General features: G+C 46.4%; 3 protein-coding genes and 2 pseudogenes across 3 annotated transcripts; 4 read left to right on the forward strand and 1 right to left on the reverse strand.

The window, feature by feature from the left end:
- Positions 1-729: 729 nt before the first annotated feature.
- On the forward strand, positions 730-3881 carry LOC117186393 (annotated as a pseudogene).
- Positions 3882-10211: 6330 nt separating this feature from the next.
- On the forward strand, positions 10212-13949 carry LOC117186241 (annotated as a pseudogene).
- A 4-nt stretch (positions 13950-13953) lies between these two features.
- LOC108151033 (T-cell immunomodulatory protein) lies at positions 13954-16210 on the reverse strand. The gene is made up of 2 exons (XM_017279393.2): positions 15923-16210; positions 13954-15863 (listed from the first exon to the last, which is right to left on the reverse strand). Exons 1-2 carry the CDS (start codon positions 16143-16145, stop codon positions 14263-14265), a joined length of 1824 nt encoding a protein of 607 aa, XP_017134882.1. The 5' UTR covers positions 16146-16210; the 3' UTR covers positions 13954-14262.
- Positions 16211-16549: 339 nt separating this feature from the next.
- Positions 16550-17809, forward strand: LOC108151038 (DCN1-like protein). The gene is made up of 2 exons (XM_017279406.2): positions 16550-16655; positions 16900-17809. Exons 1-2 carry the CDS (start codon positions 16653-16655, stop codon positions 17743-17745), a joined length of 849 nt encoding a protein of 282 aa, XP_017134895.1. The 5' UTR covers positions 16550-16652; the 3' UTR covers positions 17746-17809.
- A 179-nt stretch (positions 17810-17988) lies between these two features.
- LOC108150870 (microtubule-associated serine/threonine-protein kinase 3) lies at positions 17989-27430 on the forward strand. The gene is made up of 10 exons (XM_017279173.2): positions 17989-18125; positions 18959-19714; positions 19786-20333; positions 20402-22195; positions 22259-22655; positions 22735-23102; positions 23175-24368; positions 24450-24798; positions 24890-25852; positions 25916-27430. The coding sequence occupies exons 2-10, from the start codon at positions 19063-19065 to the stop codon at positions 26101-26103; spliced, it is 6453 nt and encodes a 2150-aa protein (XP_017134662.1). The 5' UTR covers positions 17989-18125; positions 18959-19062; the 3' UTR covers positions 26104-27430.
- The last annotated feature ends 73 nt before the right edge of the window (positions 27431-27503 follow it).

A 27503-nucleotide genomic window follows, 5' to 3' on the forward strand; every position in this document is an offset into this window, starting at 1 on the left:
AAGCATGTGTTGCGCTATTTACGAGGCACAATGAATATGAGCATCATCTACCAAAAGTCTGGAGAGCCAGTAAAAGGGTTCGCCGATGCTGATTGGGCAAATGACAAGCTGGACCGAAAATCATATTCCGGATACGTTTTCTTCCTAGCTGGTAGTGCGTTTTCGTGGACATCAGCCAAGCAGAGCGTCGTCGCCATGAGCAGCACCGAAGCAGAGTATGTGGCGCTATCAACAGCCGCTAGAGAAGCAGTATATCTACAAGGTCTGTTGCAAGAGATTGGATACTCAAATCAAGGGCCAATGACTATCTATGGTGACAACCTCAGTGCGCATCATATTGCGAAAAATCCTATTCACCATAAACGCACAAAGCATATAGATTTAAAATATCATTTTGTTAGAGACAAAGTAGAAAGTAAAGAGATAGAACTTGAATATGTATCCACACAGAAAAACGTTGCCGATGTATTAACCAAAAGTTTATGTAAGCAAAAGCATTATAGATTTGTAAAATCGCTTGGATTAATTGATTAATACATTGTAATCACAAAATATTATGCTTAAGCAAAAGTGTTGAAATTTGAAGTGTAACCATAATATGATCTGTCTGGCAACGCTAATTAACATAATGTACATGAACAGCGAGAGCCTCTGTTATCTCTCGTCTCTCCTATTCGTATGTAAGTACATATGTACACATGTCATCTCTTCAGTTCTGAATAAACCACTTATGATCACAGACGCGTCGTTCTCTATTTAATACATGACAAAAGGCGCAATACACAATAGGTTATGGGCCCAGATCACCGAAAGATCGGGCGTGTATTAAAGACAATTAAAAAACCGTGGTAGAACTGGAAGTTAATATTTTGTTTGATGCAATTGCAAATAAATCGTGCACCAGTTAGAAAGTGGCGTGTAGCAATTAAAACAAAATGAGTGTGTCTCTGCAAATTGAAAAATTGGGGGAAGACAATTACGATGTGTGGTCTATGTCCATGCGTAGTGTATTGATCACAACGGATTTGTGGACATATGTAAGTGGTAAAACCGAAAGGCCACAGGAGGAAGCAGCAGGAACACAGGAACACTTGGCACAGTGGGACAAGGCTGATCAAAAGGCGTTGGCATGTATTATATTAAATGTAAAAGCAACGCAGTTGATGCACATAAAGTCGTGCACAACGTCGAAGCAGGCGTGGCAAAAATTACGCGATGTACATGTGTCAGTGGGACCAGTGCGAAAGGTACAGTTATACCAAAAACTTTTGCGGCAAAATATGCAAAACGGTGATAACGTGGTACAATATGTAAATTCTTTCGTGGAAATTACTGAAAAGTTAGCCGAGCTAAATATCGACATTCAAGACGAGCTAAAAGTAATAATGTTGTTGTCGAGCTTGCCCAGCGGTTGGGAAAATTTCGTCGTGGCGATAGAAACACGCGACAGTCTGCCGCCGTTCGAAACGGTAAAAGTAAAAATACTTGAAGAAGGAGCACGTAAAGACGAAAGAGACGATCGTGAGCTTGCTGTACAGGCAGTGTACGCACACACACAGACTCAAAGAAACGGTGCGCGTTCGAAGAATTACGGCGCCAGTCGAAAAGACAGCAAACGAAACGGCCAGAAATCCAACGAGCATCGCGAGTTTCGAGGAAAATGCTACAAATGTAAACAAAGCGTCGTTTCGTGTGTGTTAATTGTAAATTTTTTTGGAAAATCTATTCGAAATGTATTGCGGGGCTGACGATCACGCCTCGAATAATATGGACGAGGTCCAGCTGGATAGACCGACAGTGCCCTCGAATGAGGCAGCCCCGAAACGTGCTTTTCTGGGCGCTCTACAGAACTGCGGGGACATCGTGAAGCCATCGACAATCATTCGGCCCGCCATCAAAGACATCGACGCCAAGGACGGGGGGCGCCTCGTGCTCGTCTCGGAGTATGCCAACGAAATCTACGACCATCTGTACAAGCTGGAGGCCGAGCAGCCGATCCGCAACAACCACCTGGCCGGCCATAGCGAAATCGACCACAAGATGCGTGCCATTCTGATCGACTCGATCAACCAGATGCATTGGGGGTTCCAGTTTAAGGCCGAAACCTTCCAGCTGACCGTGGCCATCATCGATCGCTATCTGCAGGCGGTCCAGAACACGGAGCGCGACAACCTGCAGCTGGTGGGCGTGACGGCCCTCATCATTGCCGCCAAATACGAGGAGACGGTCCAGAAAAACATTAACCACTTTGTCTCCATCATCGATGAAACCTACTCGGCCAGTGAGATCCGCGCGATGGAGCTGCAGATCCTCCGGGCCATCGATTACAATTTGTCGCGTCCGCTGCCGATTAATTTCCTGCGGCGCTTCACGAAGGCCGCTGGGGCCCAACGTGAGCACCACATCATGTCCAAGTATTTTGTGGAATTGGCTTCACTTGACTACGATTTGGCCAGTCGCAAGCCATCAGAGATTGCTGCTGCTGCTCTGTTCCTGTCGCTGCACTTGCTCAATGGCAACCACCTCGCCGGCACTGGCTTCAACGACCAGCTCTGGACACCGACTCTGGCTCACTACTCCCGCTACACGGCCGCCCACCTGCGGCCCATCACGCGGCAGATCGCCAAGTTGGCGCGCGAGGCACCGCAGGCGGAGCTGCAGGCCCTCCACAAAAAACACCAAGGCTTGCAGTTCTTTGAGATCGCAAAACAGGCCCGAGCTGAGCGGCCCCCTGATTAACTCCATTGTGGGCCAAAACAACTAATTTTGTGACTCCCCAAATGTTTAAATTTTGATTTTTTCTTAGTTTTAATTTCAAATTTTTGACGTTATTGATTGTTACTTGTTTTATATTTTGTATTCGAGTTTAAGCTTTTTTGGAACTGGTTCATTCGTTCAATGCTTTAAGATCAAATATATTATAACATCAAAATATAGAATTGCGAAACGTGTTGTATGTGCCGGATTTAAAAATGCATTTTTTGTCGGTAAGCAAAGCAGCCGAGTTCGGGAATGTCACTACATTCGGAAATTCAGAAGCTTTAGTGCGAAATAAACATGGACATATAATGTTGCGAGCGGTACAAGAAAACAATTTATACGTGTATGGAGTGGAAAAAACCACTGATGCAGTGCATTTGATATCCGATATATCTCTTGCAAAAAAATGGCATAGCCGCTACGGGCATTTAAATTTTCAAAATTTAAAGAATCTTTGTGAGAAAGAACGTGTAATCGGGATGAAAATTAAAAACGTATCCGTAAACACAAATTGCGACACATGCAATAAGGCTAAAATATGTGCATTGCCGTTCCCACAAAAGGCAGAACGTGTTACGAAAAGTGTTCTCGAATTGATCCATACCGACGTATGCGGACCTATGAATGTTTAATCTCTGGCTGGAAATCGTTATTTTGTTACATTTATAGACGATTACTCGCGAAAAATTCACGTATATTTTATGCGCGCCAAAAATGAAGTTTTTGAGAAATTTAAAATGTATAAAAGTTATGTTGAGTGCCAAACCGAAAAAACAATCAAAGCCTTGCGAAGCGATAACGGTACTGAGTACATAAACAATGAATTTACAAATTTTTTAAATGCGTGCGGAATAAAAAGAGAACTAACGGTGCCTTACACACCTCAGCAAAACGGCGTTGCTGAGCGCGCAAATCGTACAATCGTTGAAATGGCTAGGAGTATGTTAATTCATGCAAATTTAAAAGAATTTTTGTGGGCTGAAGCCGTTCAAACTGCAGTATATTTGAGAAATAGATGTCCGACCAGAGCGTTAAATGGATGCACCCCCTTCGAGGCTTGGAACAAGCGCAAGCCGTCGGTAAACCATCTGAAAATATTTGGTTCACGCGCATTTGCACTGGAAAAAACCAAAAAAGGCAAATTCGTTGCAAAAGGAAAGGAGTACATTTTTGTTGGCTACTCTTTTGCAGCAAAAGCATATCGTTTATATGACCAAGAAAAGCGAATGATAGTGGAACGCCGAGACGTCAAAATTGTGGAGGGTGAGTTCGTCAAGGAAGTAAATGATATTTACGAAAATAGAGATCAGACTGAGGATCTTGCAAAAATCATCATACGCTTTGAGTCAAACGAAGAACCTGTGCAGGTACAAACTGTTGTTGAGCCCGAAGACGAAACGATTAGCAACATTGACAACAGCGATGATGATGAGGAGGAGTACTTCGTAAGTGCAAGCGATCCAGAACAGAGCCGCAGCTCAGATGAAGAAGACATCCCACAAATACGTGGCCCAGGAAGGCCAAAAATCATTCGTACTGGTCAACCTGGCAGACCAAAGAAGCAGTACAATGTCCTCAACAATCTTAGCTGCTCCGATGACATTGAGACTCCACGGACCGTTGCAGAGGCGTTGCAAAGCCACGATGCAGAAGAATGGAAAAAATCTATGCGAAAGGAATTCGATGCACTCGTGTCAAATAATACATGGACTCCTGTCAATCTTCCGCCCGGAAAAAAGGCTATAGGTTCAAAATGGGTTTTCAGAATCAAACGCAACCAAAACGGTGACATTGAAAGGTTTAAGTCGAGACTTGTGGCACAAGGATATGGCCAGCAGTTTGGCGTTAACTACTGGGAGACATATTCTCCAGTGATACGTTATGAGACAATCCGAATGTTATTTGCGATTGCTGCAGAAAAGCAGTTACACATGCATCAGGTGGATATCTCTAACGCGTATCTCAACGGTAAACTCCAAGAAGTCGTCTATATGAAGCAACCCGTAGGCCTTATAGATGAGCAGAACCCCCACAAGGTACTCAAACTTCAAAAGGCTATCTATGGGCTGAAGCAGTCTGGACGTGTCTGGAATGACACATTGAACGAGGTGCTGGTTAACATGGGCTTTAAAAAAAGTCAACACGAGCCATGTCTATACGTCAAACAGCATCAACAAGGCTTCAGTTATATAGCAGTTTACGTCGACGACCTGATAATCATCTGTCCAAAAGAGATGGACGTCAGCGCGATCAAGCAAAATATCGCATCCGTATTTGAGATGAAAGATGGAGGTCAGCTCAACTTTTTCCTAGGCATGAAAATTCATCGAGAAGGCAAACAAGGCGCCCTCAAGTTAAGCCAGAAGAGGTATATTGAAAGCGTTTTGAATACTTTCGGTATGCAGGATTGCCGTCCAGTCGCAACACCACTTGACCCCGGTTTTCACGTTGGTTGTAAAGATGAAGAATGTGTAAAGGTAAATAAGACATATTATCAATCACTTATTGGTTCGCTCATGTACTTAGCAGTTTTGAGCCGGCCCGACATTCTTCATGCTGTGAGCAAACTATCACAGCGAAACCAAGACCCTCATGTGGAGCACGAAACTGCAGCTAAGCATGTGTTGCGCTATTTACGAGGCACAATGAATATGAGCATCATCTACCAAAATTCTGGAGAGCCAGTAAAAGGGTTCGCCGATGCTGATTGGGCAAATGACAAGCTGGACCGAAAATCATATTCCGGATACGTTTTCTTCCTAGCTGGTAGTGCGTTTTCGTGGACATCAGCCAAGCAGAGCGTCGTCGCCATGAGCAGCACCTAAGCAGAGTATGTGGCGCTATCAACAGCCGCTAGAGAAGCAGTATATCTACAAGGTCTGTTGCAAGAGATTGGATACTCAAATCAAGGGCCAATGACTATCTATGGTGACAACCTCAGTGCGCATCATATTGCGAAAAATCCTATTCACCATAAACGCACAAAGCATATAGATTTAAAATATCATTTTGTTAGAGACAAAGTAGAAAGTAAAGAGATAAAACTTGAATATGTATCCACACAGAAAAACGTTGCCGATGTATTAACCAAAAGTTTATGTAAGCAAAAGCATTATAGATTTGTAAAATCGCTTGGATTAATTGATTAATACATTGTAATCACAAAATATTATGCTTAAGCAAAAGTGTTGAAATTTGAAGTGTAACCATAATATGATCTGTCTGGCAACGCTAATTAACATAATGTACATGAACAGCGAGAGCCTCTGTTATCTCTCGTCTCTCCTATTCGTATGTAAGTACATATGTACACATGTCATCTCTTCAGTTCTGAATAAACCACTTATGAGCACAGACGCGTCGTTCTCTATTTAATATTTGACAAAAGGCGCAATACACAATAATAATGACCATATCTATCAGATTGCTGAATCTGGATCAGATCAGATCATTTTTATAGCCAATAGGAACAAATCAATTTGCAGTGGCTACGCAGCGCCCGACGTCACGCTCAGACTGATTTTCTGTCTCTCTCGCACGCACTCTTTGTCGTGTCGTTTAATATTAGCGGCGTCTGCCGGAGGAGAGCCATACTGACTTAGTATCGGGTATAACCGTAGAGTTGCGTTGTCCGCAGCAACTCACAACGTTCCCCCTCGTTTTTTTTTCAATCAGCAAAATATTTTCTGTCTTTTCCACAAATGCCAATTCTACATCGATGTGTAACTCCTCTCTTCTGCCTCTATGATTATTGAATTAAATGGATATTAAAGGTTCCTATTAGACTATGTTTGGTACTCGTCGGGAACTCAAAGTTTCTCTAAGACCCGCCATTCCAAGTACCGAACAAGTCATGTTCCTATAAAGTTGAAAGTGGTCGTGCGTCTGGTTGGGTCGATCAATACAAAATCCTGAATTGCAATCGCAAATTCCACAGCTCAGATACACGGCACTAACATCTTTATTCTACTAAAATATTTTCTTCAGACATCTATACAGTTCACGCCGTCATTTCTTGGTAGACCAATCCCTACTCAGTCGAATTGAAATCTCCATTCCAAAAGCTGACTACACGTCTACACGATATACCGAATTTTCTAATTAACAGGCTAATGGATGTATTAACAGAGCTTAACCGTGAAGCACGAAGGTTACTCCAACCGTTCGGAATTATCCTCATCTGGAAATAATCGTATCTTTTCTACACTTTTCCGATTATAACACGTCGTTTCGTCTTCGGCCCCACGTTGGGCGCCATTTTATAATGTTACGGCTACGGGCTGGTTAAATCTTGTTGGCAATGCAGCCTCAGCAGGAAAGGGAATCGGGGTTAGTGCACTATACTGCGCTCTGGGCTCAGCTCGCCGGATGGGGTCGGGGTCTTTCCTATCCCTATACTTCCTTGTTCTCGCCATATTATAAAAATTTAAGTGCACTGACACAGAATCTACTTTGATCAAAACAAAAAAAAACAAATGTAATCAATCCCCGGTCGGCCTAGATGGCAAGAAGGAATCCGGTAGTCACGTATTTAATTTAGTGATCCTAGGTGTAGGAGATCACTAGTTCCTCTATACCCTCCCTTTCTTCGGCAATGCGTGGAACGATGTTGGCATGGCCCCTAACGTAACTACCGCTGCATTATTACACTCGATGCATCATTGGCATTATGTACTTAGACAGAATGGTTGTTATTTATTCCAAATTCATGTTAATTCAAAATAGTTCTATTAATCAAGATTCAAAAGATTCATATATAACAAAACGTTCATTAACTTAAGAATATAAAATACAATTCATAGCAAAACTGAGCCTTTTTACTCACGAAGGTCAACATTTCCATTCAATACGAAATTAATGATCATTACCAAATTCAAACACTTTCCTTGACGAGCTCGTTGGGCCCAATGAACTGCTTCGGTAGCTGTGGAACAATATTAATTATATAAAAATAGTAAAGAATTAAAGAATGATATTTTGGCCGACATTGCCAGAGTGAATCAAGGCTTAACATTGAGTGGATTAGGAAAGGACTTAAGACATATGATAAAGAAATTAATTCTATAGGAAAGATATTCCTTAATATAACTGTATATGTTTATATGATTTTTCATTTAAAGTCAAATTTAATTGAAGTGCAAACACAAGAATGCAAGCAAAAGAAAAGAACAAGACAAAGCAAAGAGAATGTCGATGATCAAATTAATGCACGTTTATGTGTGTGCATACGCACGCATATGTCCGAATTCTCTTCGAACGAAAGCTCGCTCTTGGCGTGTGAGCTATCACGCTCTCCCTTTCATTACGCTGCACCGCTGCTATACCCTGCTATTTCGCGGGTATGTTCGTACTCACGAATCGATGATCACATGTTGTCCACGACCCAGGTCACCCTAAATTCCGATTCCTGATCTTGTATTCACATCTTCTGCACAATTTTAGCTGACATAAATTTCCACTTTAATTCCTAGGCGTTGTCGATTCCGCATCAAGGATGTTGAGTTGCATCTCGCAAGATACGCTTATAGGGCAAAGGTCGATACAGATCGTCCGTACAACGGAAACGCTGGTAATTCGAAGCGGCCAAAAATAAGACACTGGAGGTTGCGTGGGGGGGTTAGGCGTGAGAGCGCCAAAGCACGGCAGACCTCCAGTGACCAAGAGATTCTGTAATAGATTCGGAATTCAGTGAATGTACCAAACCTGCTTTCCTCTATAATCACCTTCTTTTTCTCTACGTAGCACTTTGCACTTTCACCACACAATATAGCTTGATCTTGCTTTTTAGTCGATTCTCCGCCGACTTGCAGTTATGTAATTTGGTATGTATTATGTAATACAGGGACACGTGAACTTCCACTAGAGTTTGCCACTATTGGCACAGGCACAACCGAAGTGTTTTGGGAGAAAAATGGAATTGATCCGCGTGTTCACCGTCGCTGTCGGCTTAAGCGGCATAGACGAGCTTTAACGGGACCCTTCCATGGAATTCGGTCTCGAGAGACGAAAAAGAACATTCGAGCAATTAAAGCTCCATATTCGAAGTAGCTGTTTTTAAAGCCTTGGTGTTCGAACTAATCAAGTTGGCGCGTGATTTGAATCTGCTTTATATCTGGGAAATTATTAGGGAATTTAATCTGGGTTTGCTTCACTGGCCACTACAGTGTGCGCAGGGGGCTTGCTCCCTAGCATATTATAAAAATCTCGTGTCCCGATGTTTGTGGTTCTGTTCCTTAAATTCATGCTTCAAAATTATATATTATTACTCCCAGAAGAAACCGTTTCCGACCCCATAAGGTATACAAATATATATTTGATGATCAGCCAATAGACGAGTCGATTGAGCCATGTTTGTCTGTCCGTCCCGATGAGCGCCTAGATCTTAGAGACTACAAGAGAGGGGAACCACACTGACTAAGTGTCGGGTATATATGTATAGCCCCGGCCCTAGCCACGGCTCACAACGTTTCCCCTCGTTTATAAATAAACAAAATTGTATTATTGGTATATTTTTACGGTATATTTTAAATTTCGGTATATTTCTGAGGTCAGACGCTCATAATCGAACGAAAACATGAGTCGTAATGGGCTATAGAAAGAGGTATGGACAACAGGAAAAAAACTGCCAAGACAAATTTCAAGATTCGTATGAACTCACCTCGCGTGTGAGGACAACATACTGTGAAGACAAAATCGGCAAGGTACATTGGGCAAATGGAGTGAAATTCACTTGCATGCGTTGCATTTTCTGGACCGTGTTGCCTGTTGTCCACTTCCTCTTTTTCCTTCCATTATGTAGCAAATGTGTAGAATATATATTAGAATTAGTGTTGGGTAAACATTGCTCATTTTGGGGAACATGTTCACTTGTTCTTTTTTAGTAAGTGAGTCAACTCACTCATATTGCTCACTTGTTCACCTGATTGCTCAGTTGCTCATTGCTCACTTAGATTGCTCAGTTTTTACTATTTCACTATACTTTCGAAGTATCGAATATACTTTGAATTGAGCGTCATACTGAGTTTTCAAAAGAATAAACAGTTTTGCCGGTAATACAAAAAGTGTGAAGTAAAAGCAAATATGAGCAACAACTGTCAGAACGCAAAATGCCCTTTGAGGAGCAAAATTGCGCAAAAAGTGAGTAGAGAACAAGTGACCAACAAAGAACAAGTGAGCAAAAAAGAACAAGTGAACAAAAAAGAACAGCTTGGAAGGAACATGTTCAGTTGCTCACTTAAGTGAACAACACTTTTTTGTTCACTCACTCATGAGCAACACAACACTAGTTAGAATGTAAAATCTGTTGTATCGATAAATCCTTCACTGCGTACATTGTTCAATATTGTTTATAATTTTTGATAAATTCGTTATGAAAATTTGTTTTTTGGTAGCACTGCACGAATAATTAATTGGGATTAATTTCGTTGATTTTCGGTGTGACTTGAAACCCGAACGAACAGAACCTGTTTAACTGCATTATAGTGCAGCAATACGCAATCAGTTGCAATCAGTTAGTTGCTTTTTCACGCATCAGAAAGTCTCAGACATGGGAAAGAAAAATAGTAAGAATACTAAAAAATTGCATTATTTAGGTAATGTTACTTACTCCATCGTATTTCATTAAAATCTTAGAATATAAGGAGGCTGAGAAGCCTGTGCCCCCTGCAGCACAGCCACAACAACAACAAGGTAAGTGAAATGCACTACAAATGTACTACAACAAAATCTGCTAGCATCTTCTGTATGTATATGTTGTATGTACATACATATGTATATATAATATGTAACGTCCATTCCTCCGATAAGCATTGTAAATACATATGTACATACATACGGGGGAATCACGAAATTCGCCGAGCCTCTGATGAAATCAATTTGGTGTGGGCTGACATGTGCACGAAAGATTTCACTCCTTTGTTTAGTGGAAAACACTAGATTTTAATATTTTTCTTGTTTTCCACTAAAATTATGAGCAGCTGCTGGTGCACCGGGTGCTCAGAACAGACCCACTCAACCCGCTAGACCCCCAGCCACTCCCACTCCATCCACAAGCTCCGCCGCTTCTGGGTCCCAACTACAGCAGGGAGGATGGCGAACACAGGACAGTCACCAGCAGCGCTCTCAGGCCGGGCAAGGCTGGGGCGGACAACAAAAAGGACCGCGGCAGCCAGGAGGCAGTCAACAGAGAGGACCGCAGAAGCAAGGAGGCGGACAAGAGAGAGGACCGCAGCAGCAAGGAGGCGGACAACAGAGAGGACCACCCCAAAAGCAGGGTGGCGCGGCTCTGCCGCCTCTCCCAGCAGGCACCATGAAGCGTGGAACTTTGGGAAAACCAGGTCAAGTATCTGTCAATTACCTCGACGTTAACTTGGACAAAATGCCAGCTGTGGCCTACCACTACGATGTGTCACGCCAGAGCGTCCTAAGAAGTTCTATCGTCAGGCTTTTGATCAGTACAGAGTTGAACACTTGGGCGGTGCGATTGCCGCATTTGATGGACGTGCATCGGCCTACTCAGCTGTGAAGCTAAAATGCAGCTCCCAGGGCCAAGAAGTGAAAGTAAGTGCTGTTGTGTATTTCGCCGAGCTTGAGGATCCTTTGAAGTGAATATTGCTTTCTTGCCGTCCAGATATTAGATCGCCACGGCCGTACTCTGACTTATACTCTGGAACTCAAGGAGACAGAGGACCTGGAGGTCGATCTGAACTCGCTGAGAAAGTGAGTAAACCGTTATATTGAACCAAATGTGTCGGCAGAGAATCGGCATAATGCAATTTCCCATTTTTCCATTTTTGCAGCTATATGAAGAATAAGATATATGACAAGCCCATGAGAGCCTTGCAGTGTCTGGAGGTTGTGTTGGCGGCCCCCTGTCATAACACCGCCATACGCGCCGGTCGCTCGTTCTTCAAAAGGTCAGAGCCCGGTCAAGCCTTTGATCTGAACGACGGCTACGAAGCTCTAGTTGGACTCTATCAAGCATTCGTGCTTGGCGATCGTCCGTTTGTTAATGTGGACATATCGCACAAGTCCTTTCCGAAGGCCATGACGATCATTGAATATTTAGAGCAGTATCAGCGCCAGAAAATTGAGAAAAGCACAAATCTTGACTACAGGCGTTACGATATCGAATCATTCCTAAAGGGCATGAATATAGTATACGATCCGCCTGCCTGTTTTGCCAGTGCCCCTCGCGTCTTCAGAGTCAACGGGCTTTCCAAGTTTCCCGCTAGCAGTCAGAAATTTGAGCTGGATGGGAAGCAAACGACCGTTGCAGAGTACTTCCGGTCTCGGAAATATAATTTAAAGTATCCGAACCTGCTCTGCTTGCATGTTGGGCCGCCGTTGAAAAACATTTATTTGCCTATCGAACTATGTCGCATTGAGGATGGGCAGGCCCTGAATGTGAGTTCAACAAGTTCCTTTCACTGCAAATAATTTCCTGATTTGATTTCTTTACATCGCATTGCAGCGCAAGGATGGAGCTAATCAGGTGGCGGCCATGATTAAGTATGCTGCCACTTCCACCAACGAGAGGAAGGCCAAGATCATCCACTTGCTCGAATATTTCAAACACAACTTAGATCCGACCATCAGCCACTTTGGCATTCGCTTGGAAAACGACTTCATTGTGGTGAATACACGCACCCTCAATGCGCCTCAGGTTGAGTATAAGAATAACAATTTGGCTTCAGTGAGGAACGGTTCGTGGCGCATGGATCGCATGCAATTCTATGACCCCAAGCCAAAGACACATAAATGGGCTATACTCTACGGTAAGATTCACTACATGAGTGTGGTCGATTTTCAGGGCATGGTAAGTTGTGCACGGCTGGAAGCAGAATTTCACTCAGATCCTGACTAATTTTCTTTGCAGATAATTGAGCTGAGTGGCACCGTCAATGTGTGCCTGAATAACAAAGCCGAGATACGGAATTACAGGGATGGGCGTGAACTGGATTCTCATTTCCTTGATTTCAAAAAAAATAAATTTGATTTGGTGTTCGTTATTATACCAAATTCCGGGTCCGTTTATGATGTCGTGAAGCAAAAGACTGAGCTGGAGCATGGAATTCTCACACAATGCATCAAGGAGAACACAGTCCTGCGTAAATGTAACCTGCAGTGTATTGGCAACATTATGCTTAAGGTCAATTCCAAGCTTAACGGCATCAATCATAAGCTGAAGGATGACCCCCGCTGTCTGCTAAAGAATGCGATGTTCTTGGGTGCTGATGTAACTCATCCATCGCCAGATCAGCGTGAGATCCCCAGTGTGGTGGGTGTTGCCGCCTCCCATGATCCATTCGGGGCTTCATATAACATGCAATATCGCTTGCAACGCTCGACCTTGGAGGAGATAGAGGACATGGAGTCGATAACTCTTGAGCACTTGCGTGTCTATCATCAGTTCCGGAAATCCTATCCCGAGCACATTGTCTATTATCGTGATGGCGTGAGCGATGGTCAGTTTCCCAAGATCAAGAATGAAGAGTTGAGGGGAATTTCTGCGGCCTGCAGCGAGGTAAGTTGAAGTCTTGCCTCCCGAAGCCTCATCATTTTCGATCGCTAATCTCCCTTCGTCTCCTATCAGATGCGCATTAATCCCAAGATTTGCTGCGTCATCGTAGTTAAGCGGCATCATACACGCTTCTTTCCGAACGGAACTCCATCGCAATACAACAAGTTTAACAATGTAGATCCGGGAACGGTCGTCGATCGCACCATTGTCCATCCCAATGAGATGCAGTTCTTCATGGTCAGCCATCAGTCGATTCAGGGGACGGCCAAGCCGACGCGTTACAATGTGATTGAGAATAAGAGCAACTTGGATATAGACTTACTGCAGCAATTAACATACAATCTTTGTCACATGTTTCCCCGTTGCAACCGCGCAGTGTCTTATCCGGCTCCGGCATATTTGGCACATTTGGCTGCGGCACGTGGACGTGTCTATCTCACTGGGTGCGATATTAATGTTATTATTGTTACGTATATTCGTTCTGACGGTACATATCTTGACTGCTTCTCTTACAGCTGCACCAAGTTCCGCACTCCAAAGGAGGAATACGCAAAGCGGTTGATTGTTCCAGAGTTCCTGAAAACGAACCCCATGTATTTCGTGTAGGCAGAACAGTAAATACGGTTACAGTTACCCTTTTGCCAATAAGAATTTAATTCAAACATCATTATTCTTTATTAATTTTTTATTTTATCACATTTCTTGAACCATAATCGTATATATCATATGTAAAGGGCACACTCTACTGCTTTCATTAGGAGCTTCGATGTGAATGACGTCTTAAGTGGCTCCAACAGAATATTGTTGTTTTTTTTCAATTACTAAAGACAACTAATGACTTATTTATGTAGCTCCCAATGCAAAAATGTAGAGAAGTCCTTATATTGGGCATATTACACAATTTAAATAATAATAATAAAATTAATCAACTGTCTAGGCTGACACGTAAAGATTTCTTAGTTTAAAGTTAGTTTATCGCGTTACATGGCGTCGAAATGGAATCTGTGGGACTCTTGCAAGCGCTCCTGTTTATCCTCTCGCTTCTCTTTGATGTACAGCACCAATATGATAAGGATAATGACCAGGCAAGTGCCCCCCAGGGCCACAACACTCATCAAGATCAATTTACTGGGGGTCACAAACAGCTGAGCCTTCCAGTGCGATGGCTCATTCAGCGGCTTGGGCACCACAATGATCTGCGAGTTCGGAATCAACTGTGTCCAATTGCGCCACTTGCTCCCTAGGCCTACGGCCAGCTGATCTACAAAGTTGGGTGTTCGTCCAAGGCCAAAGCAGGTGTAAGGTAGTTGGAGGGCAAAATAGGATGCCTGAGGCAATTGCACACTGCTACCACACTGCTGGTCGCCATCTTGAGTGGTTGTGCTGTAGGTGATGCGCGGTCCAGGGAGATTCGTTCCATATGTACGCTTCTTCCTGCCCAGAGGGGTGCGACGCTCTGAATTCTGTTTGTTATCCAGTCCCGTCAGAACAATAACCTTGACAAAGTTGGCATCGTAGTCAAGGGTATTGCGGAATGCAAGCGGACTGTAGCTGCCGTTCCGATTCTTCTGGATGAGAATCACATCGAGCACTCCGTCCTGATAGAAATCATAGAAGGCTCCAGCCACTGTGTTGTTTCCCATGGGTGACAGGGCGTTCCAGCGCACCTCAAATGTCCGCTTCGACGACTTCTCGCATGTGGTGCAGGGAACATTCTCCAGCAGGAACGTTTGCATCACCGGCTTAGCTACGTTTAACGGCTGCAAGGTGAGGAGGAGATCGGGATAGCCATCCAAATTAAAGTCCCCGCTTCTGGCCGTAATGGTCCTCAAGTAAACATCACCCGGAACAGGCGGCACCAACGCCCACGTGATGCCCTGGGGATCCCTAAAGTTTACATGGAGATTTCGAAAGTCATTGCCATCGTGGACCATAATTGAGGATTTAAGGCAGTTCGCAAGAATACAAAATGGAATCACAATATTTTGCACTCCTTTCAGCTCAAAGTCCATGAAGACGGCCTGGCCAATATGGTAGTCACTATCGCCAATAGGTTGGAACTTTATGGAGTATTGGTAGCTAAAGTTCTCCTTCATATCTCGTTCATTGATGCCGTACCAGATCTCATAGGAGTCCTGTGTCTGCAGAAATAGATCGGCCAGGAAGTCTTCATTCAAATCTAAATAGGCATTAGCATTTGGAATGGCCAGACTATTTCCGGCACTTCCAGTTGGCACGGCCTGATGGATCACCTCGGGATGCGTTCGGCTGCTGTTAAATATCCAGAATGTGCGATCCCCAACACTATCGAGACCATATAAGTCGAGGATCATGTCCCGATTAAAGTCAAGAGCCATCACTTCGCCAATGCTTTTGAAGAGAGGCTGCTTGGAGCAGATTATCTCTGTCGTGTTGCCCCAATTGATGTACACGTCATAGCTTTCCTTCTCGTCGCTCTTGAGATTCACCAACACATCCATCAGAGCATCACCATCGAAGTCACCCGGAACAGCACTGACAATCGTCTTGCCAGGGTAGGTGCAATACGGTCCAGGGATGAGTAAGGGCTCCGTGTCGTGACCTACGCCAGGGGAGAATTAAAAAATATAGGGGAGGGCTTTTCCAAATGTATGTAAATACCATAGAGTATCTGCAGCGTTTTCATGTTATCACTAATGACAAATATGTCCGTCAGCTCGTCCGAGTTGAAGTCTCCAAAGGCTGCGACAATGCCCTCTTTGATATTCCCGAAGACCTTGTCCGTGATATCGCTGCCATGAGCAATGCAGTCTAGGCTGAGCAGGAGCCCAAGCAGGATGATTCCAAAATCAAACATTTTAAGAACCTTATATCTCTGTAGCATTCTTTTGTTATTGTAAAATCAATATTGAGTCAGATATGTTAATCTACACAACACTATTTTCACTATCGATATGCGATCACAAATTATGATGGGTTATACTATCGATGGTGTCTAATTTGCAGATAGCTATAACAGGAATTCTGGCTATTTCAAATATAGATATATTCAGCTAGGTTTTTCTATTTTTTCTTTGTAAAACTTATACGCAAAAAATTACCAATCTATGCTTTTGATGTATATCGATACGATACGAAGTTTTGGGCTGGAGGTCCGTCATTTAAGGACTCGGGTGGCAGGTCGAATTAGACAAAATAATGAAAAGTGTATATATGTTGTGTTTTTAAAGCTGTTTTTTACTTCTACAGAGTTGGCAGCACTGCTCATTTTCCAAACATCGATGAAACTGATAGCGCTATCGATTTTTCGACAACACTACTCTAGGCCACTAACAACGCAAACGCAGAAAAAACTTAGTTGAATAAACAGATAATAATTATTCAAACAGCAATGGTGAGTAGCAATGAATTTATTTTAAAAGTGCAATGAAATTGCCTTGGCGATGCATAGGCCCGTGTGGGAAATTGGTGGCCTTGTAAGTGCGACGCTGAAGCATCTTCTTACCCTTAGTAAGCAGCGCCAGCTTACGCACTTTTGTTGTTGTATTTATGCAATTCGCCTGGGCATCATCATTGTCCGTCTATCTATTATAACAAATATTTATTTATAACTATTCGATTGATTCGTTTATCCGCAGAACAAACTGAAGTCGAGCCAGCATCGCGACAAGGTGAAGAAGTTTATTTCGCTGACACAGACGGGGGAACAGACTGCAATTTTTTGTCTGCAACAGAATGACTGGAAAATGGATCTGGCCAGTGACAACTACTTTCAGAATCCCGAGTATTATTACCGCGAGCTGGATCGGAAACGCATCGAGCAGTTATTTATGCGATACCGCGATCCGAGTGATCCGCTAAAGATTAGTTCTCAGGGCGTGATACGATTCCTAGAAGACCTAGACCTGAAACCCGACTCAAAGCTGGTCCTGATCATTGCGTGGAAATTTCACGCCGAGGTACAGTGCGAATTCTCACGGGATGAATTTACAAATGGCATGTGCGACCTGGGCATCGATAGCATTGAGAAACTCAAGTCGAAGTTGCCATTGCTGGAGCTGGAACTGAATGATGCTGGGAAATTCAAGGATTTTTATCACTTCACCTTTAACTATGCCAAGGATCCGGGACAGAAGAGCATCGATCTGGATATGGCAATTGCATACTGGTGCATAGTTCTGAGCGGACGCTTCAAGTTCTTGGACATTTGGTGCAAGTTCCTCGAGGAGAAACACAAGCGAGCCATATCGCGAGACACCTGGAATTTGCTCCTCGATTTTGCCACCAACATCGATGATCGGATGAGTAATTACGACTCGGAAGGTGCCTGGCCTGTACTTATCGACGACTTCGTTGAATGGTGCCAGGAAAACAATCATCTGAAGGAAGAGCCATCGTCAGGGTGCCAGCAGCAGTCAACGTCCCAAAGGAACATATCTAGCGCTTACCCGACCTCGCATAGTACAAACATGAATTATGGCTAACGAATTGTTAGAGCTGCTATATTCTCATTAATAATAGATTTGCTTTTACTCTGATTATTCTAAATAATGAAGATATTAAGCAAGGCGGGTACATTTACATTTTCTCTAAAAAAAACGTAAAAATAAACAAAACTTAGCAAATGCATTCGATGAAGTTTCATTTCTCACGGTTCAAATGATACATCATTCAATGTATCGATTACAGCCCTATCGATGGCGCTGCTGCCTTGTCCGACTCTGCTATCATCACTATGAGTGTGACCGTTTTGCTGATTATTGTTACAACGATTTTTCGCTGTTAAAATTATTAATATTCATTTTAGGGCCTGCTTGGCCCACGAAAGTGGTTTGTTCAACAGCAACAATAGTGTGTACAAAATGTAAGGTCATAAGCTAAGTCTCCCAAATGTTCAAGTGTTCGAATGGCGAAGAGACATTGATTTGATTCTCGGCCTCCCCTGCCCTGCTCCTAACCACCGTAATCGCTGTGACTGTGTGTGGGCGGCCATAAAGGGAAGGAGTGGTTTTTGCCTTCAAAAACTTTTGATCCAGAAATCCCTTGCCCTTGGATAGTGGCGACTGGGCTCTGTATAATCAAATTTAAGCAAATAGTCAGCGCGATTGCGAACCCAATTATCATGTGAATAACTCGCTCGTCTCGCCTCAAGTGGGCGAAATTTAAACAAATATAGACACGAACACACGCAAGAGCACGACCAGACATGTGTGTATGTGTGAATTTATGGTGTGTAAATAAATGCTACTAAACATACCAAAATTAAACAAAAACAAACTTGGGCGCTGATAACCGCAGAAATCGGACTACGACAACTCAGCGACGTCGCCGTCCGTGCAGAACATCACAAGATACGTTCCTTTAGCCTAATCCCCGCCCTGCATCCGTAAATGAGCCCAACAGGACGGACAAGTGCTTGACATCCACAATATTTAGTGTATGGATCCGCAATTTGTCATAGGATAACCGAAGAAGAGCGGCACATGCTTTCTTTATTTACATAAGCGTACACACATACATATGTACATATGTATTCGTTTGTTCAAAATTTTACCCCAATTCCCCTTGTTATTTTTCTTTGTGTAATGTGGAAATTCAACCAGACGAGATATGGTGGTTCCTATATGTACCCGGAAGGGAACTAAAACTTGGAAAACCTTTGCCAGCCGTGTGCTAATTAATTTATTTACATTACAGCCGCCGACGACATGCCAGCCAACAGCAATAGCAACAGCAACTACACCACCAACAAGGAGAACTAAAGGCAAGACCGCTAACATCAAAAGGTATAAATCAAGACCATGAGTCGCCAGGACACGTCTTCGTCGTTGTCGGGAGTGGGACCCCGTTCAGCGGAAGGTGCGGCAGCCACAACAACATCGTCCCCAGCAACCGCAACAGAAGCCGCAGCCACCGGCAGTAAAATATCCACCTCAACGCCGCAGAAGGGCGACGAGCAAGAGAAGGAGTTCATCAATCGGAGTATGGCCAGCGAAATAGATGCCAGCGACGCCCTGGCCATATCCCTGTCCGTTGATAGCAGCGGGTCAACGGCCTCCACCATGAGTGGTAGTCCTGTGGCCAAGCGTCAACTGAGCACAGCCAATCTTTCACGAATACGTCCCCAGTCGAGTTACTCGGCCCGGGTTCTCATCTTTGACGATTCAGATCAGGCCGCAGCCGCAGCAGCTGATTTAGCAGCCGCCCCTTCCTGCAATAGCAGCGTAAAGTCGTGCAGCGGCCTGGAGATGCTTCCCACATCGCCAGCCAAGCTGTCGACTGGAAACGATAGCACGAATAGCTCCTCGATTTTGAGAAACCTGAACCTAACCAAGAGCTCGTCCGGCGGACTATCGGGCAGTTCCAGCTCATTGCACTCACGTGGCTATACGGCTCTGCTCCGCAAGATATCCTATCAGCAACACACCAACTCCTTGCGCGCCGTCAGCAGCGGTAAGAGCGGCAATGCTTACGCCCACTGCCCACCCACTCCTACGAGAAATTTTGTTTGTTTCACTTTGCAGAAGCATCCAACTTGCTACGCATGCGGCACTCATCGCTGGGAAAATCGGCTCCCTGTCTCACTGGCAACTATTTCCGTCTTGAGCTGGCTGGTGCTGGTCCGTCTATGGCTCAGGCCAAAAGCCATTCGGCGGTTCCCTCGCCCTCGCCTGGCCACAACATCTCGCGGTCGGGCAGCTGTGCGGGCATTGGTCTGGCCAAGCATCATCACCATCATCTCCATGGTGTGGTGATGCGTGGGTCGGCGGGCGGCGGGGCGGGGTCGGGCTCCACTGGCACTGGGGGCTCCTCCTCCAGTGGTGTCGCCCATCACCGTCTCAGCCTGGTTACGAATGCCTCTGCTGTGGCCTCGGCCGGCGGCTCGCGTGCGCACTCTCCGTACTCGGCCAGTCCCGTGGACAGTCCGCGCCTCAATTCGCCCATGCCATTTGCATTTGCTCCGATCAAGCGGATCGCCTCGTGCCGCGGAGTGGTGGACGGACGTCGCTGGTCTGTGGCATCGCTGCCCTCCTCCGGCTATGGCACCACACCAGGCAGCTCTAATTTATCGGTAAAGTTGATGAGAAAAGAACGAATGAATTTGAATGAATTTGTATCTGATCATACGCTCTGTTGCAGTCCCAGTGCTCGAGTCAGGAGGCACTCAACCAATTGCCGCACAACATTCCGCCGTGCGTCCAGGATGCTGATGCTGCCGCTGTTGCCGCCGGCGCCTGCTGTGCCGAGCATCTCAAGCAGCACTGTCCCAGGCATTGTGTTTTGTTGCTAGCCGCTGCCCAGAAGCAGCCACAGCAGCCGCAGCTGCACAAACAGCCCAAGACATCTCAGTTGCAGCCCCAGAAGCTTACGGTTGCAGGTTGCATGAATTGCTGTGCTGATTTGAGCCTCGCCTGTAGCGGAAAGGGTGAGGATAAAGATAATAGCACTTGCTCTGCCTCGAATTCCACGGCAGGCCAAGGCGGCGTCGCCCCTGGACGGTTGTCGCCCCATTTTCGTCCACGCTCTCGATCGCTATCCAGTCCCTCGCGCTCGCCCATTGTGGACAGTGAGATTGCGGTGATGAATACTCTGTACAAGGAGCGCTTTCCCAAGGCCACCCAGCAGATGGAGGAGCGTCTGAAGCACTTTATAAATGAGAACAAAAGTGCTGCTTGCAGCAGCTTTCGGGACTCCCAGCCCATAGTGCGGTTTGTGCACCATCAGGTGCTGGAAATGGCCCGCGATTGCCTGCACAAATCGGAGGCGAAGCTGATTACCTCGCAATATTTCTACGAGCTGAGTGAAAATCTGGAGCGATTGCTGGTTGAGACCAAGGAGAAGTCTCCGGAAGCAGCCGCCGAGCTGAGTGGCGTGATCAAAAAACTATTACTAATCATCTCGCGCCCGGCCCGCCTGCTCGAGTGCCTGGAGTTCGATCCCCAAGAGTTCTACGAACTGCTGGAGGCGGCCGAGGGTCATGCCAAGGCCATGCCTGTTATTAAGGCGGATATACCGCAGTATATCATACACAAACTGGGCCTGAATCGGGATCCCATTGCCGAGCTGCAGCAGGAATTGCGGGAAACACAGCAGATGTGCTCGGAGCAGGTCACAGTGGATGCGGACCCACTGCAGCAGGGCGGATCTCTGCTACTCAACTCGCCTCTCACCAGTGCCGCCAAGCAGTTGAGCAGCCTGGCCCTCGATGCCGTCGCTCTGGACTATCCCGTCCACCCCAGTGGAACTAGTACGCCACAGCAGCCGCCACAAACGCCAGTGGCTGCGTGTGACGCACAGCCTGCTCCCAGCTTCGCCTTGGCGGTTAGTCAGCTGAACGAGGCGGGAGAAGGTGCGGGATCGGGATCTGGCACTGGCACTGGCGCAGGTACACAGCTATTGCCACACGAAAATGACTTTGACATTGCCAAGCTGATCTCAAATGGTGCCTACGGAGCCGTCTACTTGGTGAAGCACAAGACGACCCGTCAACGCTTCGCCATGAAGAAAATCAACAAAAATAATCTCATTTTGCGCAACCAGGTGGAGCAGGTGTTCGCCGAGCGGGACATACTGTCGTTTGCCGACAACCCCTTTGTGGTCAGCATGTATTGTTCGTTCGAAACGAAGAAACACCTGTGCCTGGTCATGGAGTACGTGGAGGGCGGCGACTGCGGCACCCTTCTGAAGAACATTGGACCGCTGCCGGCGGACATGGCTCGGTTCTACTTTGCCGAAACAGTATTAGCCGTGGAGTATCTGCACAGCTATGGCATTGTCCATCGCGACCTGAAGCCGGACAACTTGCTGATCACAGCCCTGGGCCACATCAAGCTGACCGATTTCGGCCTCTCTAAGATGGGCCTCATGTCGCTGGCAACCAACTTGTACGAGGGCTATATTGACTCGGAGACGCGGCAGTTTTCCGATAAGCAGGTGAGCAGGGTAGCCCCCAAAAAGAGAGCTTCAAAATACCGATCCATCCGCTCTTTGTTTCAGGTGTACGGCACACCCGAGTACATTGCCCCGGAGGTTATATTGAGACAGGGCTATGGCAAGCCCGTCGACTGGTGGTCCATGGGAATCATCCTCTACGAGTTTCTCATCGGCTGTGTGCCCTTCTTTGGCGAGACGGCCGAGGAACTGTTTGCCCATACTGTCAACGACGACATAGAGTGGCCGGACAGCGAGGACTGGCCGGTGCAGTCGGAGGCGAAGGACATCATAACGCAATTGCTGCAGCAGAACCCGCGCGACCGTTTGGGCACCCAAACGGGCGCCATGGAGATGAAGGAGCATGTGTATTTCCTGGGCATGGACTGGAATTCGTTGCTGCGCCAAAAAGCCGAGTTTGTTCCTCAGCTCTCGCATGAGGATGATACCAGCTATTTTGATAGTATATTTCGCTGATAATTTAGGGCTTAACTAATCTGATCGCTAAGGGATCGCTAATGATAATCTTTCTCTTCAAACAGCTCGCATGGATCGCTATAACCATGATCTGGCTGGGGAGGACACAGATGACACGGACGACACTCCCGTCTTCGGCAGCTTCAACTCGTATACGCCGCAATACAGAAAACAGCATTACAGCTGGTCCCGTCACGCGACATCCACATCAACAACTGCAGCTGATGAGGCGAAGGCCACACCACCACCACCACCCACCCTGACTTGCCTGCCGTCCCGTGCCCAGGCAATGCCAATGCCAATGCCAGCGGCAGCGGCCAGCACCTCGACAGGTGCCTTGCCAAAACTCAGAACGGGAACGGGGGCAGGAGCAGCATCAAACGAGGGAGCTGTCAACAAGTTCTTGAATACACCACAACTGCGTAAACTGGATGTGAGCTTTTTAGGGAGAAATATCCAAGGCGTTCCGAATTCCAGCAATCGCATTTCTTTCGCTTCGTTTCAGCTCTCCTCCAGCTGCCTGAAGGTGCCGTCTACCCCAGATGCGGACTATTTGCCCGAACTGTTGCACAACGTCACCATTGGCAACGATGCTGAGCTGCGGATGCTCAAGCACTATCTGCAGCAGCCGACACCGGCTGTCACGCAGCGGCTGCACCAACGGCACAGCATGCCACCAAACACCAACACAACCATCATTAGTACCCCGGCCACTCCTCCGCCAGCTACTCAGACTCAAAGCCAGGCGGCAGCAGGAGCGACAGTCACAGCCGCAGCCGCACCCGCAGCGACAACGGTGGGCAGCTTCTCCCGCAGCACCCCGGAGAGCTCGCAGACGGACAGCGACGACTTCTCGCCGCAGATCAATCGCAAGCGAAAAGGTGTCTGCGCGCGGGATATTCTGCCGCGCTTCTCCATTTCCATTGAGGATGAGACAATCTCAGCGGGCAGCTCGTCGACTGAGAACATGATTTTGCCAAGAGAGCAATCGCCGCTGGCCTTGCAGCACCAGCCCAAGTCCATGGACGGCACCAGCAGTGGCAGCATGAAGCACCATCGCTCGAGATCGATTGTCAAGTCCGCCTCGGCCTTGGGTCTGTCTCTGATGACGTCCCTGGACAATAGTCAATTGGCCGCACAGCTGTGTGGAATTCAGTCACCAGGTGGAGGAGGCAATGGCTCCAGCACGGCCAGCTCCAGGGATACGTCCCCGTGTCGAGAGCTGTCGCCGCTGGTGACCAACCTGAAGCCTCCGATCATTATTCGACGCGGCCCTCGAGGTTTTGGCTTCACTGTTCACACAATACGCGTCTATTATGGCGACACGGACTTCTATACGATGCATCATCTCGTCATGGCCGTGGACGAGGGCAGTCCGGCCTTTGAGGCTGGCCTACGGCCGGCAGATCTCATCACCCATGTAAATGGCGAGCCCGTGCAGGGCCTGTTTCACACGCAGGTGCTGCAGCTGCTCCTCAGCGGAGGCGAGCACGTCACCTTGAGGGCCACACCGCTGGAGCACACCAGCATACAGAGCGGCGGCCGCAAGCGTGATATAATGCAGAGCAAGCTGGCCAAGAAGGGCTTGAATCGTCAGAAGAAGCAAACCAAACGGGAGCACGATAAGAAGCGAAAAACCTCGCTGTTCCGCCGGATAAGCAGCAAACGTGCGAACGCGGAGATGCAGCAGGTGAGTCATGTGAGTCATCATCAACAGAACCATCAAGTATCCGCTAATCCAACCTATGTTTCTCCCTTCCCTTCTACCTTCTCCCGACAGTTTTCCGCTGGCACCAGCTCACCCACCACTCCATCGGCCAGGAACCTGTCGCCACTAGACTCTTCGTATCACGGCAGCAGCTGCTGCCAGTCGGCAGCAAACTCCTCGTCACAGTCCACTTCACCATCATCCTCGTCGCCCAACACGCCCACAGCCACCAGTGGCAATGGGGGCTCGAACAGTGCTAATGGTGGATCTGCATCTGTCGCTGTCGCTGCCGCTGCCCCGGCTATACCATCAGCTCACTGCGTGCAATTGCCCTTGGCCCAGCCCCCTGCGCAGGTGGTGCTGCTCCCACATGTGGGTGCTGCTGTCGGCAGTAGCCCCACCTCTGTGGGAAATGTCCCTGGTGAGTGGGATTTTCCCAAGGAAAATTATAAACAATAAGACACAAACATGCTCCAGAAGAAATATGCTCCAATTTGTTTGTGTGTTTCTAGTTTCTCCCACCGGCGTCGTTCCGCAGCTGTATCAACGTCCATCTACTCTACATGGTCTTAAGCACAAGCTTCATGCCGCCACCGCCGTGATTGCAGGTGGAAACAGCACCAGCAATCCCTCCGGCGGACTGAAGACCTTGCACACCTCGAGCAACAATTCGCTGCCAAATCGTAGGAAATCTGTTGGTCACATTCCGCTTTCCCCACTGGCACGCACACCATCACCCTCGCCTTTGCCGTCGTCGCCTACGCGGTCCCCGTCTCCGCTGGCCTTTCCGTTGGTCGGTCATCAGCCGGGGGCCTCCAATACCACGCAATCGTACAGTCCGGGGAGCACGCTGCCCACCTTGCAGACGGCGGTGAATGCCAACACCAAGAAGGGCGGCTTTGCTAGGACCAAGTCGGCCGAACCGAGTTCTCCTCTGCTGCGTCGCGCCTTGTCGCCCGACCGACTGCACCCCCGCAGTGCCGAAACAAAGATTTCGCCTCTCTGCTGCTCGCCGCCCATCAAACAACCAAGTCATCAGCGGGTGGTGACCACCACTTGGAGATCAACATCAGCACCCACTGGGGGCAATGGTGCTGCACCTGGCGGAGGAGTAGTCGGAACAGGAGGCAATGGAACAGCGCCGCAACAGCTGGTTCCCTCATCGGAGGAATCACAAAGACAGTCCGTGGCAGGGACTGGTGCTGGTGCCCCAGCAGTGGCAGGCGCTGATCCAAGCTCGTCCGCCGTCGTTACGTTGGCCAGCTGCGAGTTGCTGCCCCGAATTGCCGAGGAGAAGGATTCACCCACCAGCACCCAGGACAGCAGTAGTGCGTCCGAGGGATTTATGCCCGCCATAGAGGAGTACACTGAGGGGGAGTCATCGTCACCCACACAGACCCTGGAGAAGCCGGAGAAGATAAAGGGCAACAAGCAGGAGCGGGAGACTGTAGGAAAGCCCAAGAAGGTTGAGTTGGGTAAGAGCTTTTTCCACTATCAATGATGCGGACCTGTTGGCATCAAAACTGCTTTTGTTTCAGTTAAATCTGTACTAGATTCTGCCAAAACCAAGCCCATGAGCAGTGGCTGTAAAACTTCGATGACAACGACAAAGCCGGCCAGCCCCAGTCTGACCATATCAACAGCACCACGCAAGGAGCCAACGGCTGAGACAGCAACCGAAGCTCCCACAACTGCAGCCACTTCCACCGCCAAGCAAAGGAAGTAGCGCCAGAGAAACGGTGGATGTGGGTGCGGATGCTTATGTTTTAAATTTAGTGTTTAAATGTTTGTCTTAATTGTCGGCCCAACTAGTGAGTGGAACGCAGCATTGGCAGTGGCATTGGCAGTGGCAGTGGCAGGGAAGGAGCAGCCGCAGGAATTCAACATACAGTTAGGAGCAAAAGTGAGTACATACTCATAATCACTGACTTTTGCCGCCCATAGCAACACACAATTGTTCCCCATATAAATACTTGTACTCTAAACAAATAAACAATAATTACAAGAACGAATAAGAATTTTCCTAAGAATGAAAAATAAAAAACCAAAACAACTCACACCTACTCACTTTTGCACTTTTTATAAAATCGAAAGAAAATCATAATATTAACATTTTGTGCATAGACCCATATTAGATATTACTTTTTTAATACGGTTTGGAAAGCTCTCTATCAAATTCCCAAAAATATCTTTTGGAATACGATTGCATTCCGCATCTACACGTCCCCAGAGATCGCCTAGGTGAGATGGCGCTGATTCGGACTGCCCAAGCCGTCGTTTCACGATTGACCATATGTTTTCAATCGGATTAAGTTCGGCGCTTTGAGAGGGTCTATGCACAAAATTTTGATATTATGTTTTTCTTTAATTTTTATAAAAAATGCAAAAGTGAGTACATGCGAGCTTTTTTGGTTTTTTATTTTTCATTATTTAGAAGTTTGTATTCGTTCTTGTATTGTTTGTTTGTTAAGAATTCAAGTATTTACGTAGGGAAAAAAGTTTGTTTGCGTGGCTTTATTTGTTGGGCTGCTATGGGCGTCGAAAGTCTGTGATTATGAGCTTGTACTCAGTTTTGCTCCCCACTGTATGTATAACGAGGATTGCGTTTTAACATTTTTTCGAAGTAAGCCTGTTTTTGTTCGCAAAACAATTTTAGCAAAGCAATTAATTAGAAAATTTGGAAAACTAGTAGAGTGTAGTCGTATGTCGTACGTAACCGAAGGAAGGAGTCGAAATAAGGAAAGCAAAACTGCTTTAAAACTCTGAATATTGTAAACGAAAATGAAACGAGAGAACCACAATAGGATGTTGCGATTAACGCAAATCAAAGAGTCACCACGCAATTATGTATTGTAAATAGATGTGTAACATTGATAGACCTAACCATATTTGGATGATAATGAACAAACAAAAACGAAAACAACAGTCAGTTCGAGCGAAGTGCATGGAAAGAGGATGAGGTCTGCTTACGCAGGTAATATTTATAAAAACTTTTGCGAATCTATACACTATGCCTAATTCAATATAAATAAATGTTATGTGTGTGAAAGAAAGATTCGTTTTTCCTTAATAGTTGGTTTTCCTTAACAGGCGAATAGTTGTCATTTGATTTAGGTCATTAAAATT

The sequence above is a fragment of the Drosophila miranda genome, chromosome XR (assembly GCF_003369915.1).
Source record: "Drosophila miranda strain MSH22 chromosome XR, D.miranda_PacBio2.1, whole genome shotgun sequence".
Classification (NCBI taxonomy): Eukaryota; Metazoa; Arthropoda; class Insecta; order Diptera; family Drosophilidae; genus Drosophila; species Drosophila miranda.

What these genes read in the sequence shown, in the direction of transcription:
- LOC108150870 (XM_017279173.2), top strand. Translation starts at nt 19,063, where the DNA reads ATGAGTCGCCAGGACACGTCTTCGTCGTTGTCGGGAGTGGGACCCCGT. An exon ending in CACAACTGCGTAAACTGGAT is followed by an intron (nt 23,103 to 23,174) that starts GTGAGCTTTTTA and finishes GCTTCGTTTCAG; the next exon opens with CTCTCCTCCAGCTGCCTGAA. An exon ending in CTCTGTGGGAAATGTCCCTG is followed by an intron (nt 24,799 to 24,889) that starts GTGAGTGGGATT and finishes GTGTGTTTCTAG; the next exon opens with TTTCTCCCACCGGCGTCGTT.
- LOC108151033 (XM_017279393.2), bottom strand. Translation starts at nt 16,145, where the DNA reads ATGCTACAGAGATATAAGGTTCTTAAAATGTTTGATTTTGGAATCATC. An exon ending in AACGCTGCAGATACTCTATG is followed by an intron (nt 15,864 to 15,922) that starts GTATTTACATAC and finishes CCCCTGGCGTAG; the next exon opens with GTCACGACACGGAGCCCTTA.